This window comes from Dromaius novaehollandiae, chromosome 7, assembly GCF_036370855.1.
Source record: "Dromaius novaehollandiae isolate bDroNov1 chromosome 7, bDroNov1.hap1, whole genome shotgun sequence".
Taxonomy (NCBI): Eukaryota; Metazoa; Chordata; class Aves; order Casuariiformes; family Dromaiidae; genus Dromaius; species Dromaius novaehollandiae.
Genome location: NC_088104.1, coordinates 13401893 through 13417962, shown reverse-complemented (window position 1 = coordinate 13417962; position 16070 = coordinate 13401893). Strand labels below are relative to the sequence as shown.

General features: G+C 43.3%; 1 protein-coding gene across 4 annotated transcripts in view; it reads right to left on the bottom strand.

Moving 5' to 3' along the window:
* Nucleotides 1-16070, bottom strand: part of SEMA5B (semaphorin 5B) — a 273437-nt gene that overhangs the window by 51084 nt on the left and 206283 nt on the right. For all 4 annotated transcript variants that reach the window (XM_064514705.1, XM_064514704.1, XM_064514702.1 and 1 more), the window contains 3 exons: nt 15488-15623; nt 11423-11630; nt 9019-9226 (listed from right to left, as the gene is read on the bottom strand). In XM_064514705.1, the coding sequence (XP_064370775.1) occupies nt 9019-9226; nt 11423-11630; nt 15488-15623 (552 nt within the window). The remainder of the gene's footprint in view (nt 1-9018; nt 9227-11422; nt 11631-15487; nt 15624-16070) is intronic.

Below are 16070 nucleotides of genomic sequence, written 5' to 3'. Positions count from 1 at the left end.
GCAAATCCATTATCTTTCCCCACTGAGAGGAGAAGCCAAGTGGAACTGAGCTGCTTTAGTCAGACAGTGGTCAAGTAGCAACTTCATTTCTCAGCTGATGAATACAATATATTTTGTGCCAGATGCTACTGCCCTTTTGTCAAGATCAGTAGCCACATACTTCATACGCAGTTAATGCGGTGATTAGTGCAGCAGGGCACTACTAGGCAACGGCACACTAGAGCTGTCAGGTACCACCACTGTGAGGGCTACAGTTGATGTCGATCTGGATAGATAAGGGTTGGTATTTGGGCGTTTGATACTGGACACAAAAGCAGAGAAGCTGAAGTGCACGTGTGCAATTTATCACCTACAAATGCTCAGCATCACTGATTCCTACTCTGCACATGATTTGTTTTGAATGCATAAATTAAAGCTATGGCATAAAATGACCTCTAAAATTAAAATTCATTTATTAGCCAAACACACATAACTTATTTGGAAGGCACAATGAACAGACACATGATTTTCATAGGCAGTTTCACCTTATTTTCCTTTCCACATCAGGGACCTTGACTTGTTAGTATCCACCTCCTGCTCTAACATTTTCAATATCTCTTTAATCGATCGTGGTTTATAGATTATGGCCTCATGCAATTTACAGAACAAACTATTCCCTTTCTTACCCTCTGACATCCCATTCCATCATCTTTTAGCAACAGTGACTTCTTTATGGGATAGGTGTTTATTTTTATTTTTAAAGCCGTGAAATAAAACAACATTGCATTTATTCAAATATGAAGATTAATGCCACCTGAGAAAAAGTCTGATTAAATCTGGATTTATGTTTACATCAGTAAAGCAGGTTATTAAAAAAAAATGAATGTGGTGTTCCATAAACACTATTAGGAACTCTTGTCACTGTGCCAAGCAAAACTGACCTCTAATAAAAACAGAAATACAGAGGACCTCTGACTACCAATGATGGGATCAGTCATCCACAAGAAAACTTGGATGCTATTAAAGCTCCAATGAAAGGAATAGCCAGAAGGAATTCATGAGTGTGGGGCATTTTGTCGGGACTCTGAAGCACAACCATTTCCCAGCCTCAGCAGGCTTTGGAGCCTTAAGAAAACCTTCCCCCTGGGGCTGCCGAACGGAGAGAGGCAGCAGGGACTCGACACCCCTCGGAAGGGCAGCTTGGGCAAACCAGCGCAGTCACACGTTCCTGCCTGGATCTGCCCCGTGCCAGCCCACGTCTGAAGGCAGCTGCCAGGTGACCATGCGCTCTGCTTCCGCATTTCAGCTGCGTGGCTGCAGACCTGAGACTTCTGTGAGAACAAGTAAATTCCTGTAGTCTAGTGATGCAGGTGGATAAAGGAGAAAGGGTGGTTTAGGCAAGAGCAAGTCCAGTGCTAGGGACGGAGAAAGGCACTTTATGTAGCCTCTGGAAGATGACGATGATTTAAGGACACAAATTATGCTAGAAGAGGGAACTTAGGAAGGGAAATACACCTGCAAAGGCAGGAAACTTAGAGACATGAGTGATGATAAAGAAACCTGAAAACTGTCTACAGTTGTCACCCAGGCTGCAAAGAGTAATCCATATTCAAGCAGCTCCTTTGTCAAAGTTGGATTTTGTTAAGCTCTGGGTAATTATTTTCTGCTCAACAAGATGTAGATTCAACCAGACAGAGTCTTTGTAGATTAATGTATGTTGGAGCAGGCAAATAAGTGTTAGACCATCTAGTATATCCCTAAGGATCTAACAGATCTCTTGCCCAATGTAGGATTATTTCAACACTGAGTAAGTGGCAAAATGGTCCTTTTGCTATATCCTCCGTTGCTTTTTCCCCACATAGTTATAAAAACACCATCGAGCAATATCAATTCCACTATTTAACAAGAGAGACTATTACTTAACTAAACTGATACTCCTGAAATCTAGCCCTATTCCTTTTCACACTAGAGTGTTCCTGTAGATCTACAACATTTTGGTATTTTGACATGTAAAAGACATTACATAGAACCAAGTACAATATTATGTTTCTCTGTGAGCCATATGTATTTTATATGTTCTTTTGATCCTTTCAAGTACAACAACAAATTTTCTCTGACTCCAGACCCTTCCTTCTCCCCAAACAGGTAAAATAGCACATCTCCTAATAAAAAGTTAATGACACATCTGTAGCAATGTATTCATCTGGTATTAATATTGGGCTTCTCCAACATGAAGGACACATTTGTGTTTTATACTGTAACTGTTGTCTTGAAAACTTGAGACATGAAAGCAAACCAGCCATGGCAGCAGTAAGATGTAGGCTCTTTGCATGAGGAGCCACAGCTCCGAACGTGACCGCTGCCTAGAATACAAATCTTACGACATAATAGCAGCAAATTGCACGAATCGACAGAGGCAAAGGATATCTGCCCTGGGGCTCGCTGGTAGCTCTAGTTATTAATCTTGTTTGTATAACAGTAGCATCAATGTCATCCTAACATTATGTATTCCAAGAAAAGTACGTGCTTTTCTGTCAGTCACCACTGCGTTGAAACTAATTTCACGTAGCCCACCAAGCAGGTGTCAGATGGTAATGACTTTTAGACACCATTGATCTGAGCTGGCCTAAAGCCAGTTTGCTAAAGGCAAAAGGATCCATACTCTAAACCGCTCCTGGTCTTCCCCACCAACTAAGTCACAAGAGAGATATTCTTCAAAACTAAGGAACAAACAAAACTCCCCAGCACTTTCAACCTCTCCCCTTTTTCCTCCCCTCCCAGCAAAGCACCCCAAAACAAAATTAGCAACATAGTCATCGTAGTAAGGAAACAAAAGCCAGGAGCCCTGAAATCTGCTTATTTTACTTGGCTCATTGTGAGGTGACCTGCATCTGCTCCAGCATCTGTATAACCCCGGAGTCCAGCACAACATGTCTACAAAACCCCACTAGTGCCACGGTACCATTCACTTGGGGACATTTATATACTTCATAGCTAAAAGTGGGAGCGTAAAAGTGTATGGACAACTTAACATTAATGTAATGCTTTTTAGTGGTCAGTGTGTTTAACAGAAATGGGAAAAATCTAATAATTCATTTGGTTCTGAGTAGAGCCCCTTTCACTGTTTCCTCCTGTGTCCTCTCTTTTTTGGTAATGCAAGCAGCAGCAATCTCAGTAAAGGCTTGTCCCTCAAACTCAGCCTCTTGCTGGTTTTCCTGCTCGGATTGTATTTCTCTCCTCACTATTATTTGTGATTTTGTCATACTTAAGTGCCGTCTACAAACTATGCTATTTTCTTTCTTCCATGCTATTAAAGATAATGTTAAATAAGATGAGACTGAAAACCAGTCTCTCTGGCATCTTACTGGAAACATGCCCCTGCTTACTACATTTGTTTACCCTGCCCTCCCTCCTTTTTTTCCCCCTTCAATTTTAGATACACAGAGACACATTCCTTTCCCAAACTCTTCATATGCTAAACCCAGATATGCTAAAATCCAGATATCTTACAACTGTTTCACTCCCTTAAACTTTAAAGGTCCAGATTTTGTAAATAGTATGGATGAGCTTAACTTTACATATGTAAGCAGCTACATTAAATAAAATGGGAGTAATTGCCTGCTAGCACATGCAAATGTGTTTTCTGGATAGAAGAAATGGTATAATTTTGTACTTCTATTTAAAGAACACAAATCCATTTCATCTACCAAACCTTATTCTTTTTAGGAGCTTTAGTGAACATGCTTCTGTTTGATATCTTCATTTGCTGTCAGTGGGAGTCTTGCCATTTACTTAAATGAAACCAGAATGTCAAACCAGATGTTTAGTGATTTATTATGCTTTATTATTGGAGACTATGGATGACCAAAGGTTGGGCTGAGCACTCTTCTTTCTGCCTATGAAGCCTTCCAAAGCTTTTCAAAATTAGTGGTAAAATAACTAGCTAATTCCCTTAATCTTGGAGAGACCATATCAGCCAGAGCAGATGGAAATAGATGATTAAGCTTTACAAATTTTTGTAGGCTCTTACCTTTCCATTTGCCTTCATCCTCTGAACAATCTGCTTTTAAAAGGATGCTCAGTGTGTTGGAAATTTTTTAAAACCTTCAAGGAGAAGATTTTCAAAAGTGTGGGCCAGATTTTCAACAAACTCCACTGGGAGGAAGTGGCTGGATTATCAGGGTCTTTGCCGATCAGTCTTACCATCAGGGTCACCTAAATGATCTGTCAGTTGCTGGGCTCCACTGAGCAGTCTTTCCTTCATTTCCTCCCCATACCTCCCTTACCATTTTCTCTCCCACAATGTTACCCAACAACAGCTGCTTGTTTGTCTTTGGAGGAACTACAGGCACTGTGATGAGGAGGGCAGAGGGTTTCCAGCCCATACTCAAGTCACTCCTTCCCCAACACTGGATATTTTTAGACCTCTTCATCTGATTCATCTGATTAAGTTCCCCAACACTTTCTTTCCTGAAATCTGGTAGTCCTGTAACTAGTCTGGCTTTACAATGCTAAATTCAACCCAAAACAGACAGAGTAACAACCCACCAACCAATAACAACCAAAAAAATCCATCATGCAATATCTCAGATATTTCCCTTAAAACGTGGCATGGAAGTGGTACAGAAACCATGCTTGCAGTTTTCCAATTTTGTACTTTGGAAGGCAAGCAAAAAAAGAGAGAAAGAGTACAAAAAAACCTCTGTGCTTCTTTACTGTGGCTGCTGACCCTTTTGTCCCTAAGAGTCCCTGGAGCCATTTCAGGAGTTGCTCACCCGTATGTACTTAGTTGTCTGATCACTGGCCCAGACCTATTTAGAGGTGAGTTGTGTTCCTTGCAGTTCGCAAGTCAGCAAAGAAGAGTACTTGTCAGCTGAGTCATTTCTGCCAGCTTTGCATTAAGCAACATGGCCGGAGGGGACGCACACCAGAATTTAGGCCAAGTAGGACAACTAAAGCTCAGCATTGCTCATTAGCAAACTCCCTGCAACGGCAGAGTGCAGATGGGGGAGAGTCACGGCTGCACGCAAGAGGGTCTGGTTCTCCCCATAGCCTCTGAAGCACAAGCAACTCTACCGACTTAAGGTCGACCCGATGTAATACCCCCGCAACCTGCTGTAATACACACCAGTCACAGGACCTCACTGTACACCCTCAGTAACAACCTACATCATGCAAACTACAGATTTTATGCAGAAAACTGTGAGGGGGAAGAGGGACGAATGAAGATCAATATAAAGTGCATTACGATAAATCGCTCAGGAGAGAGCAGAAAAGGTGGGTGTTCAGGAGAGGCTCTGGTCTGGCTCCCAAGCACATTTTCTTTTGCTTATTTGAATGTATAATCAAAAATGGCTACAACTCCCAGGCTGGCCTCAGGGTGGCTGGTCTGCGCAGTGGCAGCATCCTGCTGCACCAGAGGCACGCTGCCCCGATGCTGCAAAGGGGCAGCGCTGAAGTGCATTTTCCTGCCTGTTTCACTGCTGTTCTTAAAATGAATTATTTAACCCCACCCTTTAAAATAATTATTAAGCTACCCTGACAGAAGGCCCCACCTGAAAATAACGGTCTGGATCTGAAGTCCTCACCTCCTCCAGAATTCAGATCTAGGATTTTGTTCAGACACATTCTGGAGATAGGGAGGACGTCAGTGATAAAGCTGCAATGCTGACTCTCCAGATATCCCTCCCCAAAGCTTGGGGGCAACTTGAGGTAGAAATCCAAGCTCATTTGAAAATTGCAGGGAGGTTGAAAAGATTTCAAAGCCATGCAAAACCCAGCAGCAAGCACAGCCAAGCTACCACCCAGCAAAGCAGCCTTCAAAACGCCCTGCACGTTCAAAGGGCTTGTAGGTTTTGCTCACATTGGACATCTTCCTAAAACTCTCCAGTGAGAGTGGGGAATGGCAGCTTTAAAGCACAGTAGGAAAACGCACGCACAAGGCAGGGTCCCTGCAGCCAAGTCCAGCCTGTAAATTTGGGCAGCTGACATTACAGATGTCTTCCCATTGCCCTGCTGCTACGACTGGCTGTTTTGAAAAGACAGATTGAGACAGGTCAGTGGGCACACACAAAGCGCTGTTTAGACACCCAGAAATATCTTGGGTCAACGAACCACATCAAGATGCGGGGCTGAGTTACCGGTCTCCATTTAAGAGACTCAATTGGTGCCGTGTCAATAAACAAACAGTAAAGGAGAGGGCAGAAACGTTTTTCCATTGCCATCTCTTCCCTTCCCTGCTGTTTCTCCTCTGCCCCATCTCTGAGCCTCGGTAACATGCCCCAAAGTTTTAAAGCAACACAGCAACAGGGAGCGCTGGAGGGGATCAATGCCAGGACCAATCTTCTCTCGATACACGATCGCCCAGCCCAGGGAGAAGGGAGAAGGCAGGGTGACGGCAGGAATCCTAAGCCAGCAATCGCGAACCCACATCAGCCCCCAGGGTGTAAAAGGCGGTAAAGTTTCCTGATAGCATGAGGCAGAGCCAAGGAAAACAAACAGGGTTGTGGTATTCCTGCCTGGGAGGCACAAATTCTCCACCACCTCAAAGGTTCCCGAGCCCCCATCAAAACGATTAGATTATAAAAATTGCTGAAACCGGAGCTTTTCAGGGAAGCCAGTCAAGAAGTCACAGCATGACAAAAAAGTAAATGGGGGGTGTTGCAGGGGTGGGAGTCCTTCTTCCCGTGGTGGCTGTGTATCAGCATGTATTAAACATAGGCACAACAATAAGCAATAAATCACAGCCCCGCAGAAGTGCCAGGTGGAATGCACTGGCGGAAATTAAAACATCCCTCTCGATACAGTTCAGCATTGAAAGAAATACAAAGGAGGCCAGGCTGACTTGTCACCTACACAGCCAGGTTGCTAATGGGAAAAAGGTTTCCAAATTTCCTACAAAAAAAGCTTACCTTTAAAAAAAACACTCTCTCAAAAAATAAACAACAGCCTTCCTCAGCTTTCCTAAGTTTTCTCCTGTTTTGCCCCTCAAATGTGCAGTCCCTCTATGAGGCTCAGCTGTGGGGCAGAGGATCCACTACAATCAACACAAATACACTAATTGGCCAGCACCCAAATTCAGCAAACCCTGACCTCCCACACCGCCAAACACACACACCTACCCTGCTGTCGGGAGGTCCCAGCACACGTACTTTGGCATAGCCCAGCGACTGACTTAAATTGCCTAGAAGTGTCGTGAAGCTAGTCAATGGGGAAGGGTTTGAGTCCCCTCAAAGAGCTGGACTGCTTCCTTGTTGCATTGGAAGATGCCTCCATAAAATTTGCTTTAGAAAAAAACAACTTTCCCACACAAACTTCCTGGTAACTCCAGCTAAAACTCAGTGCTGTACGATGTATAAAACTCAGGCTGCTTGTGGCCACCAGCATGCAAGGGGGCCTCCTTGGAGCAGGGTGCCTGTTTTGCTGGAGTAAGTTGTACTAGTGAGGGGCCATGCTGTGGCCTCCAGGTCCTGCGCGGCTGGTGCTCCTGGGTGGTGCATCCCCCTGCTCTGCCCTCCAGCACTGCCACGTCAGCCCCGCTTGTCCCTAGGTCTCAGGCAGGTGAGCCAACCTCCACCATTCGAGTTTTAATGGAAGTGTCACACAAAGTACTTACACCGGCTGAAACGGAGACACAATCTATAAATTACTGGAAAGTTGAATTCAAGATTAGGAAAAGAAAAAAAAAAAAAGAACTCGGTGCTCTTGAAATTGGATCATATATATGTATACAGGCACATAAATATTCTCACACTGAAATTCTCTAGGACAGCCTGAAGAGGACAGCTGTTATGTTCTACTCTTTTAAATCTCTGCTTTTAAGGGCTAAGGATGGGGTGGCATTTTCCAGCTGTGATACTCCTTCTCTTACTAAACACTTCTGTGTCAGCCTCTCTGTATACGCAGCTAAACCTTTACACATTAAGCACTTCTGAGTCAAACCTGCAGTAATGACCGAGGTATATTTTCTGAAAGGGATAATTAAGAGGTTCAGCAAAAATAGAAAGAGCTGGCATTTTTATATTTAGACAGACATGACTAGTACAAGCTAATAGATAAACTCTACTTGTTGAAAATAAAATGACGGTGACATTTTCTGTATCAGGCTTCTTGACAGTAGGAACATGGACATTTTGCAGCAGACCTTGACAGAGGGAGCCAGTTTAGACAGTGCTAGCAAATTCCTTCCTTTCGTCTAGCACAGAGAATATCAATTTCAGACAAAACTCTGCTCAAAGAAAGCAAGGCAAAGGCAGGAGTGGAGAGGGAAGAGCTTTTTTAGGGATGTAAACAAGCAATTACTCCCACCGACCCACTACATACTTAGGGAGATCATTTGAATGCATATCTCAATCACTTGGTATCATACTGTTTCACCTGCTGGAAAGAGGGCATATGTTTGAGTATAGAAGATTTCTGCACTCACTGCCGGGTGGAAAACAGCCCGGATGCCAGGACTGACAATTAAAAGAAGTTTTTTTCCTACCCCTTCTAACAGGTGCAATCCAGACATGGCACCTATCCAGGTGTAAGCACTGTCACACATAGTTGAAATGAGCCATTGGTTTCTAAAAGCGATAAAAAGTTGCTAGCCAGCCCAACCCTGCCTCATTAGACATTCGAGAGGTGATCATTTGTATAAGCCAGGATCAGCTGGCAGTAACCCAGACTCAGGAGCCTGCAGCCGTACAGCCAGTAAGACCCACCAGCAAAACACGTGGAGTTGATAAAATCAACGCTGAAATGTCAAGTAAAACAAACAAAAAAAAAGGGCAGGGGGGAGTAAATACTGCAAGTCCTTCCTTGGTAAACTTTTAATCAATTTCTGACGAGGACTAATTAATATTTATGAAAAAAATATTGCTTATTCTCATTGCTCCTGGCATGGGTACATCCATCAGGAGATGCACTTTCACCAGTGTCTTCTGTCTGGTGGTGATGAAAAAAGACATTCTAAAACGAACCACACTAGAATATGTTTCCCTGGTGCTTTTCTTTTAAAGTTGAAGTGGAATATATCAGAGCTGTAAATTTGCTTACCCTTCTGTTCTGTACATGGAGCATCTCTCCAGAGGAATTTTTAGCACTCCATTATTTAAACCCACAAAGAGCGACCTGTCACTGTGCAGGATTTGGAGGCTCTTGATTGGTTCCTGTTGTCCATCAGGGAGAATCTGCATTTCCTCTAAATAACAACTCCTCAGGCTCCTATTAGTGGTAGAAAGTGCCTTCAAGATGGTCCCATACTCTAATGGAACAAGAAACAAGACACAGGTAAATCTTGGAGGCATTGACTTGATTTCATACAGGCACAAAGACTTAAATATTAATATCCTCTTTACACAGCTGCTTTAAACCTACTTCTATGTTATTTTTAAAACACGCCTGCTGCCCATGGTGTGTAGAGCCCCAGCTACATAGGTACAATCCTTAAACAGTTCTCAGACGTTACATAAACTGTCTGTGAGTACACTGTAGTCGGAAAGCAGAAGGATGTGAATCATCTGCAGAATGAGCTCCTGGAAATATTTCCCATTTGGAGCACCGAGGCAAAAAAAAAAGAGCTTGGTCCTGTTACCAGTGAACTACACAAGGTGATCTGACATAGTAGGGATCATTTCTAGTGCTTTGAGTCTATACTTCCTTTGGTTCATGGAGCAGATCGGTCTCATTTGGTGCTGTGACAAGTGACATCAGATGCAGCGGCCCTGCCGGCAATCTCAGAGGCCACCAGAATGACTGCATGGGCCAAGCATCAAACTGCTCCTCTTTCTGGAAGAAGCAGTCCTGCCAACTTGACAAGGGGATTTTATGACATGAGCAGTGCATACACGGAAAAATACATGTCAGTGTTCACAGTGCTCTTGACTAAAAAGTTTAAGGATCTGATAAACTGTGGGAGATTTCTGCCAGGGAAAAGGGGGCAATCAAACAATTTTTCACTAAAACCCCCAAACAGGTCTATTTGTACCAATTGCTCCTGAGTTTAATCTTTCTGTTTAGATAACTATTCTGTACTGGTGCCAAAGTAGTTTACAGTTTAAAGTGGCAAGGTTGGCTGCCACAGGTAGCTTTTCCTTCACTTGGCAGAGCCTGAAGAGCGGAACAAGATTAAGACTCAAGTTTGGGCTTGGTGTGTCTCAGATTTGGGGTTTGTGTTCAGGGGTGCCTCTACTTAAGCATTTGAATGCTTTAAAAGTTTGAGGTCCAGCAGAACTTATTCTCCAGTTACCACTAACCAGGGCCAGAAAGCAAGTGTGAATGAGAAGCCAAGGTTATGGCAGAACCCTTTTCCACACAAATGGTCCAAGGCAGGAAGTGAACAGAATTCGAATCCCAGCCTCCTCTCCTGGCTTTGTAACTGGACACCTCCAGGAAAGTACCACTATCTAAAAATGGCAGAACCATGTCATACTTTCATTGAAGTAAAGTCCTCTCATCATAATCAGCTTCCATGGAGACTCACACAGTGGCAGTGTTACTAGAATGCCTCAGAAACCATCACTTTCGAAGTAAGTGGTGGTAAAAGTTAGATAAATTATGACCCAGTCCTGGAAGGTGGTAACATGAGAACGAGACAGTGACTCTGCATTCAGATGTGAGATTAAACTAACACTTACGGAGGCAATCCATCTTATCCTAAAGTCAAGGCTTCTGCAATAGAGGATAAAAACATTATACCCATGAGGCTGGCCATATGCTCTGATTAATCAAAACATTTAATTTAACTTCGATCATTAGCATGAACATGGGCTAAGACAACCATTTATAACACTTTGTCCTTCTTCAGCATCTTTCATTTATCCAAGATATCTGTGCTTTTCAGAAGAGGCAGAGTGTCCTGCTAATTAGAGGATGGCAGTAGAAACCAAGAGACTCAGATCAGATGCTTAACTCTGCCACTGGTTCACTATGCTACCTCAGAAAAGTGCTTGCCTCGGTTTCCCCATCTGCATTACATTCTTACGCACCCCCGAAAGCCCCTGGGAGTCTACACCAGCAGGCACATGGAATTTCAAAGAAAGAAACTACTAAAACCTCGCAGCAAGCCTGGAGGTTAAGTATTATTATTGCTGATGGAGAGATCAGGACGTTATAGCACAGCAAGGCAACTTACACATACAAGACCCCAGAGCACTTCAGTGACCTTCGCTCTTCCCTATTGTTACGTGTTAGTCTGATCAGTTGAGACATGTTTTTATAAAAGGGAGAAGTCTGCTATTCTTGTTTTTAAACGCACTGGAGATTTATGGCCTGTCCACCTGGGATTCTGTCTCAACTCCTCCATCCTACTTCTAAGTTAATCAGGGAAACTAACTTCCACGAAGTTTTCTGCCAAAACGATACTGAACGACAATTGTGCAATGATGGCACAAACAGGCTCTCAGGGCTGCTAGTTCTGTGAACAAGTGGAGAGAACTTTCTTAAGCCCTTATGCTCTTACCTGTCCCAATATACATAACGTGGTAGAGAGTATCCTTCCCCTGAACAATATCAACCACCAGTTTGGAAAATCGAATGCTGTCCTGAGTCACATACGGATCTACAGTGACTGGCTGCACCACGTCGTTCATCAGGAACAAGCGCTGCGCATCCTGAAGGATCCTCTCCGTCAGGTTCTCATTGGGGCCGTCATCATTCAGCGTCCCACACTAGACATGAAAGATCAAACTTCAGCACCTGTATTTTCTCCCCACTCAGGCAGCCCAAGACCAAATCCTGAAATTCTTCTGGAAACCCATTCCCTATTGATTCCCTGGGCTGGGGGGTTTGTGTGAGGCTCCCAGGATTCAGCCCTTTATGTGAAGAGCCTGGATAACAGCTAGCTTTGGCCAGTAGCCCACTCCACGAAAACATTTCTCCCAGTTGGTCCACTGACTAGGGATGTAGTGATCATTCCTTTGTGATACCCTGGAGGCAGCATGCCAGGAGAAGGGCAAAAGGAATTAACAAATTGAAGAGGAAAAGAAAGAATTAAAGCTAGTGGTAGAAAGAGAGATTTAAAGCTAGCAGTGAAAAGAAGTTTTTGTGGTAAGAAATCCTTGAAGCCTTTCAAATAATCTTCCAACTCTACCTGGCATCTCACTCTGTATAAGGCACAAAACCTGAGATTAAAAAAACCCTGAAAACATGGTTGATTTTGCATCAAAGCTAGCTCACCATACTGTTTCTCTCTCATGTGTTTCCCTCTGAACAGACCTCTTCAGGTTCATCTTAAGAAAGGTAGGTTAGCCAGTAACTCCCCCCCTCCCCACATGCAGCTCTTCTATCTTCACAGAGAATGGCAGATCAACCTGTGTCCATTAAGCCTCAAGCAGCAACAGGTGAACAGAGATAGGACTTGACTCCCTTCCATCCAGAATGGAGAGGAAGAAGAGAGTTCATCTTGCTTTTTTTAAGCATCTGCATAGAGCCTACCAGGTGGATATCTCATTTTAAGGTCTGAGTTTCTATCTCACACTAATGTCTAGAATTCAGTATTTTCAAAGGCCAATGCAAGATTATATTCACAATGCAGTTTTGTTGTCCATGTCAGTAGCCAAGGCTAGATCTCTACTCTTCCCCACGTTGCCATGTATGGCAGGCAGAAGATCCATTGTTCCAAAAGAAAGCTGGGGGACTGGTTATTTATCCCACCCAATGCAATGAGAGTCAGTGGCAGAATCGGAATTCTTGCCCACTCCCATACTTGGTCCACGGGACAACCTTACTTCTCATTAATTGATGCTTACAGCTCAGAAGTTCCACTAGAAAACACACAGATTTCTTTTTCTTCATGTTGGGTCCAGGTATTTGGGCTTTCCTTGGAAGGCAAATTAGTGTACTGCAAATCAGGATGTCGATTTACAGCACTACCGCTACTGTGTACTAATTTCCCATGTGCACGCACTCGATATGCATCAAGGCAGCTCTTTGCAGCATGACTGCCTTTCCAAGGTGCGCCATGCAGAGCTGCTCTTTCGATGTGCTAAAATGAGTTCAAAGGAATTTAGCTCACATTTACACAATAAACGCAGATCCTAGCAGCTGGTGTACTAACTCCTGCAATTGCCAAGCCTGTAAGAACTTATTTCAGCATCAAACACATTTGACACAGTTATGCACAACTTGCTTTGTGCAAAACCCTCCACCACCATTTTGTGGTTTGTTTGAAGTAGCTGAACAGTGTGACGCTAACTCACACGAGCTACAAATGTGGCCATTTGCTTACCAGCTTTGGCATCCTCCTGAGTACTCAGACCAAGGAAATGAGAGTGGCTTTACGACTTGTCCTCCAATATGTTCAGTATTTTTTTTAATTTCATGACTGCCTGATCCCAAGTTCTAAAGGATTTTTAGATCTCTCTCTTCTGATGCCTCTTCCCTATTCTCCCTCTAACTTACATGACTGTCTTGCTTTGGATACTTTTCTCCCCAGTCTTTTTTCCTTTCCAGAACATCACTGAAGAAGGAGTCCTGGTGGCCAGAATGTCATTGTTAGTTTTGTTTTCTCTTCTCATCAAGTCACAGATAATCCTTTTGGTCTATTGGCAGCCCATGTGCTGACACAGCATCCCTGTGGTTTGTTTTTATTTTGTTTTGGTCTAATTTCCTGATTATCTGCACTGCTCTGATCCTCTATATCCTTCAGTATTTCTCCTTCCTCTGCAAGAAAAAAAATGTATTTCTGGCATCCTTCCCTCATCTTCCTTTGTGAACACTGAGGCAAAAAACTTAATCTAATTTTTTGCAATATCTGCCTCTTCAGTCACTAAATTACCCTTGTCATCTCCTAAAGGCCCTTCACTGACCTCTTGTTCCTCATGTACTTGAAAAACATCTTAATCTCTTCTTGCAATCTTCCTTTTGTCTGCCACATACCTCCTTTTACTTTCCTTATTTTTCCCTGACCCTTTTCTTTCATCTTGCTGCTGCAATCTTTACACTCCACATTTTATCTGATACTTTTCACTACATGGAAATTCTTTCCAAAGTCCTTTTTCTGCTCCTCCCGGGTTAGCCCAGCAAGGGACGGAAAGTCCTTGATTCTCAATGAACCTTAATATTCCTTCCAAATTCAAAAAAAGCCTGGCAGCGTTTGGCATGGCTGGGCCTTCAGTGAGGCTTCATTTCTTGGTTTTGAGTGCACCTAGTTGAGGGGGTGACCAAAAGCACAAACTTGCCCCACCTTGTACAGGCATAAGTCCCCACTCAAGTGCCATCAGGGAAGTCAGGGTTAGGTCCCTCAGCAAAAACCCAAGCATATAGCTGCCTGCAGAGTGGATCTGCATCCCATCTGCTCTTGCAGTGATTTTAGGCTCACTGCAGAGTCCTTTTTGGAAGGTCCCTGACATCACCAGCTTGAGGGCAGATGGCATTTGCAGGCAGCCTCAGCACCTTTGCACTAACAAGAGAGAGCCAGATTCACACAATTGGGCTGAAAGGATTCACCTGGGGGGAGCAAGGACAGGAAGGAGAGTCTGCTGTCCCTATGGTTTCCCAGGTGGAAAGGGACTGAGCTGTAAAACAGGCTAATGCTTCAGAGGACTCAGGTTTGCTGGGCTGGTCACACACATACTCCGCACTGCACTGACTGAATCTGGGCAGAAAGGGACGGAAGTAGTTCCATATTTTTGCACACTGGCTGTAATTCAGAATCTTGAAAAACTGCTCATTCATAAATACAAAGACTTTTAAGGCCAGAAGGAACCACAGTGTACCCTCTTGCACAACACAGGACACAAGTTTCCACTGGTTACTCCTGCAACATGTCCATAACTTCTGGCTGATTTAGTGTGTCTGCCTTGGAAAGATATCCATCTTGGACTGAAACATTTGTAGCCTTAGGGGACCTAGTAAGTGACAGAATATTAACCACATCCTTACACAGTCCCAATGCCTAGTTACCTTACTTGTTAGCAAAAAAAAGCTCGTCTCTACTCTAGTCTGATTTTGTCCATCCTCAGCTTCCAGTCCTTCAGTCTGCAGGTTTTGGTGGGGAGGTGCCTGTATGTCCGCTTGTGAGGATCACATTCCTGAAGTTCACGTGTCAGGATATAAAAGTATCAACAATGAATTTCCTCTACTGCGTCAGAATTTGGGTCCACCTAGCCTAACACAGTGCCCACTGTAGGCCAGTACTGGTTGTTTCAGAAAACAGTTTAAAAGGTTTTTTGAGGGGGAGGGTGTTCAATGGCATATCCTGAGCAAACCTTTCCTCCCAGCCATTTTACCTAGAACATCATCTCTAGCTAGCAGGTATTTTAAACTCTTCATTATTATATAAACTCCAAACATCCATGTTATCTGTAAAAACATTCTATTTTTGCCACGCATCACATGAAGCGCTTGAGCTCAATAACAACATATGGCAAAAAGTTCCACAGACTTAAATACTCCTAAAATGTGCAGGAATACCATTTATCTGTACCATGGGTCTAGCCGGAAAAAGGAGCCCCACACAGATCAACCCAGTGGAATGATAGAGAACATAAAAGGGACCAAAGTAAACGCAGGGCAGCAGTAGTACCTGGAAATTAGGGATGGGGTTTAGCGTTGGCAGCCAGGCTGATCTTGGGTTCTCTTGGTAACGGAAAGGGCCATTAAACGCCTGAGTAATGGCACTCAGATTGAAGGCACACACTGCTGAGGCAGCTATGCTGTTTCTGGAAAAGGGAAGAAAAAAATCAATTTAATCATTAGACCATTGACATTTTCATCATAACACACATCAAACTCTACTCAGATAAAATACATGTAAATTGCTAGGTAGAAGTGCACTGATAGCAATGTCACAAGGAGTAAAAATAAATAAATAAATTGTAAAATGCAGGTGGATTGCATGACAATTTCGAGAATGAATTTTAAACTTGGTTTTAAAATGTCTGTGATTTAAGGGCCATGGAAGCAGTTCTGACATGAAAGGTGAATACAGTTTAATTTGCATGGATTATTTGTGTCTGGTTTTATTTTTTTTTAATACCCCGTCTATCTTGATTGATTACAAACAGCCTAATTTTTAATCTCTTAGAGTATCTCAAGGTGAAATTCAGTTTCTACAGGCTCCGGAAATCTTCGGCAAAATATACTCTCTGGTATTTTTATATATTCAT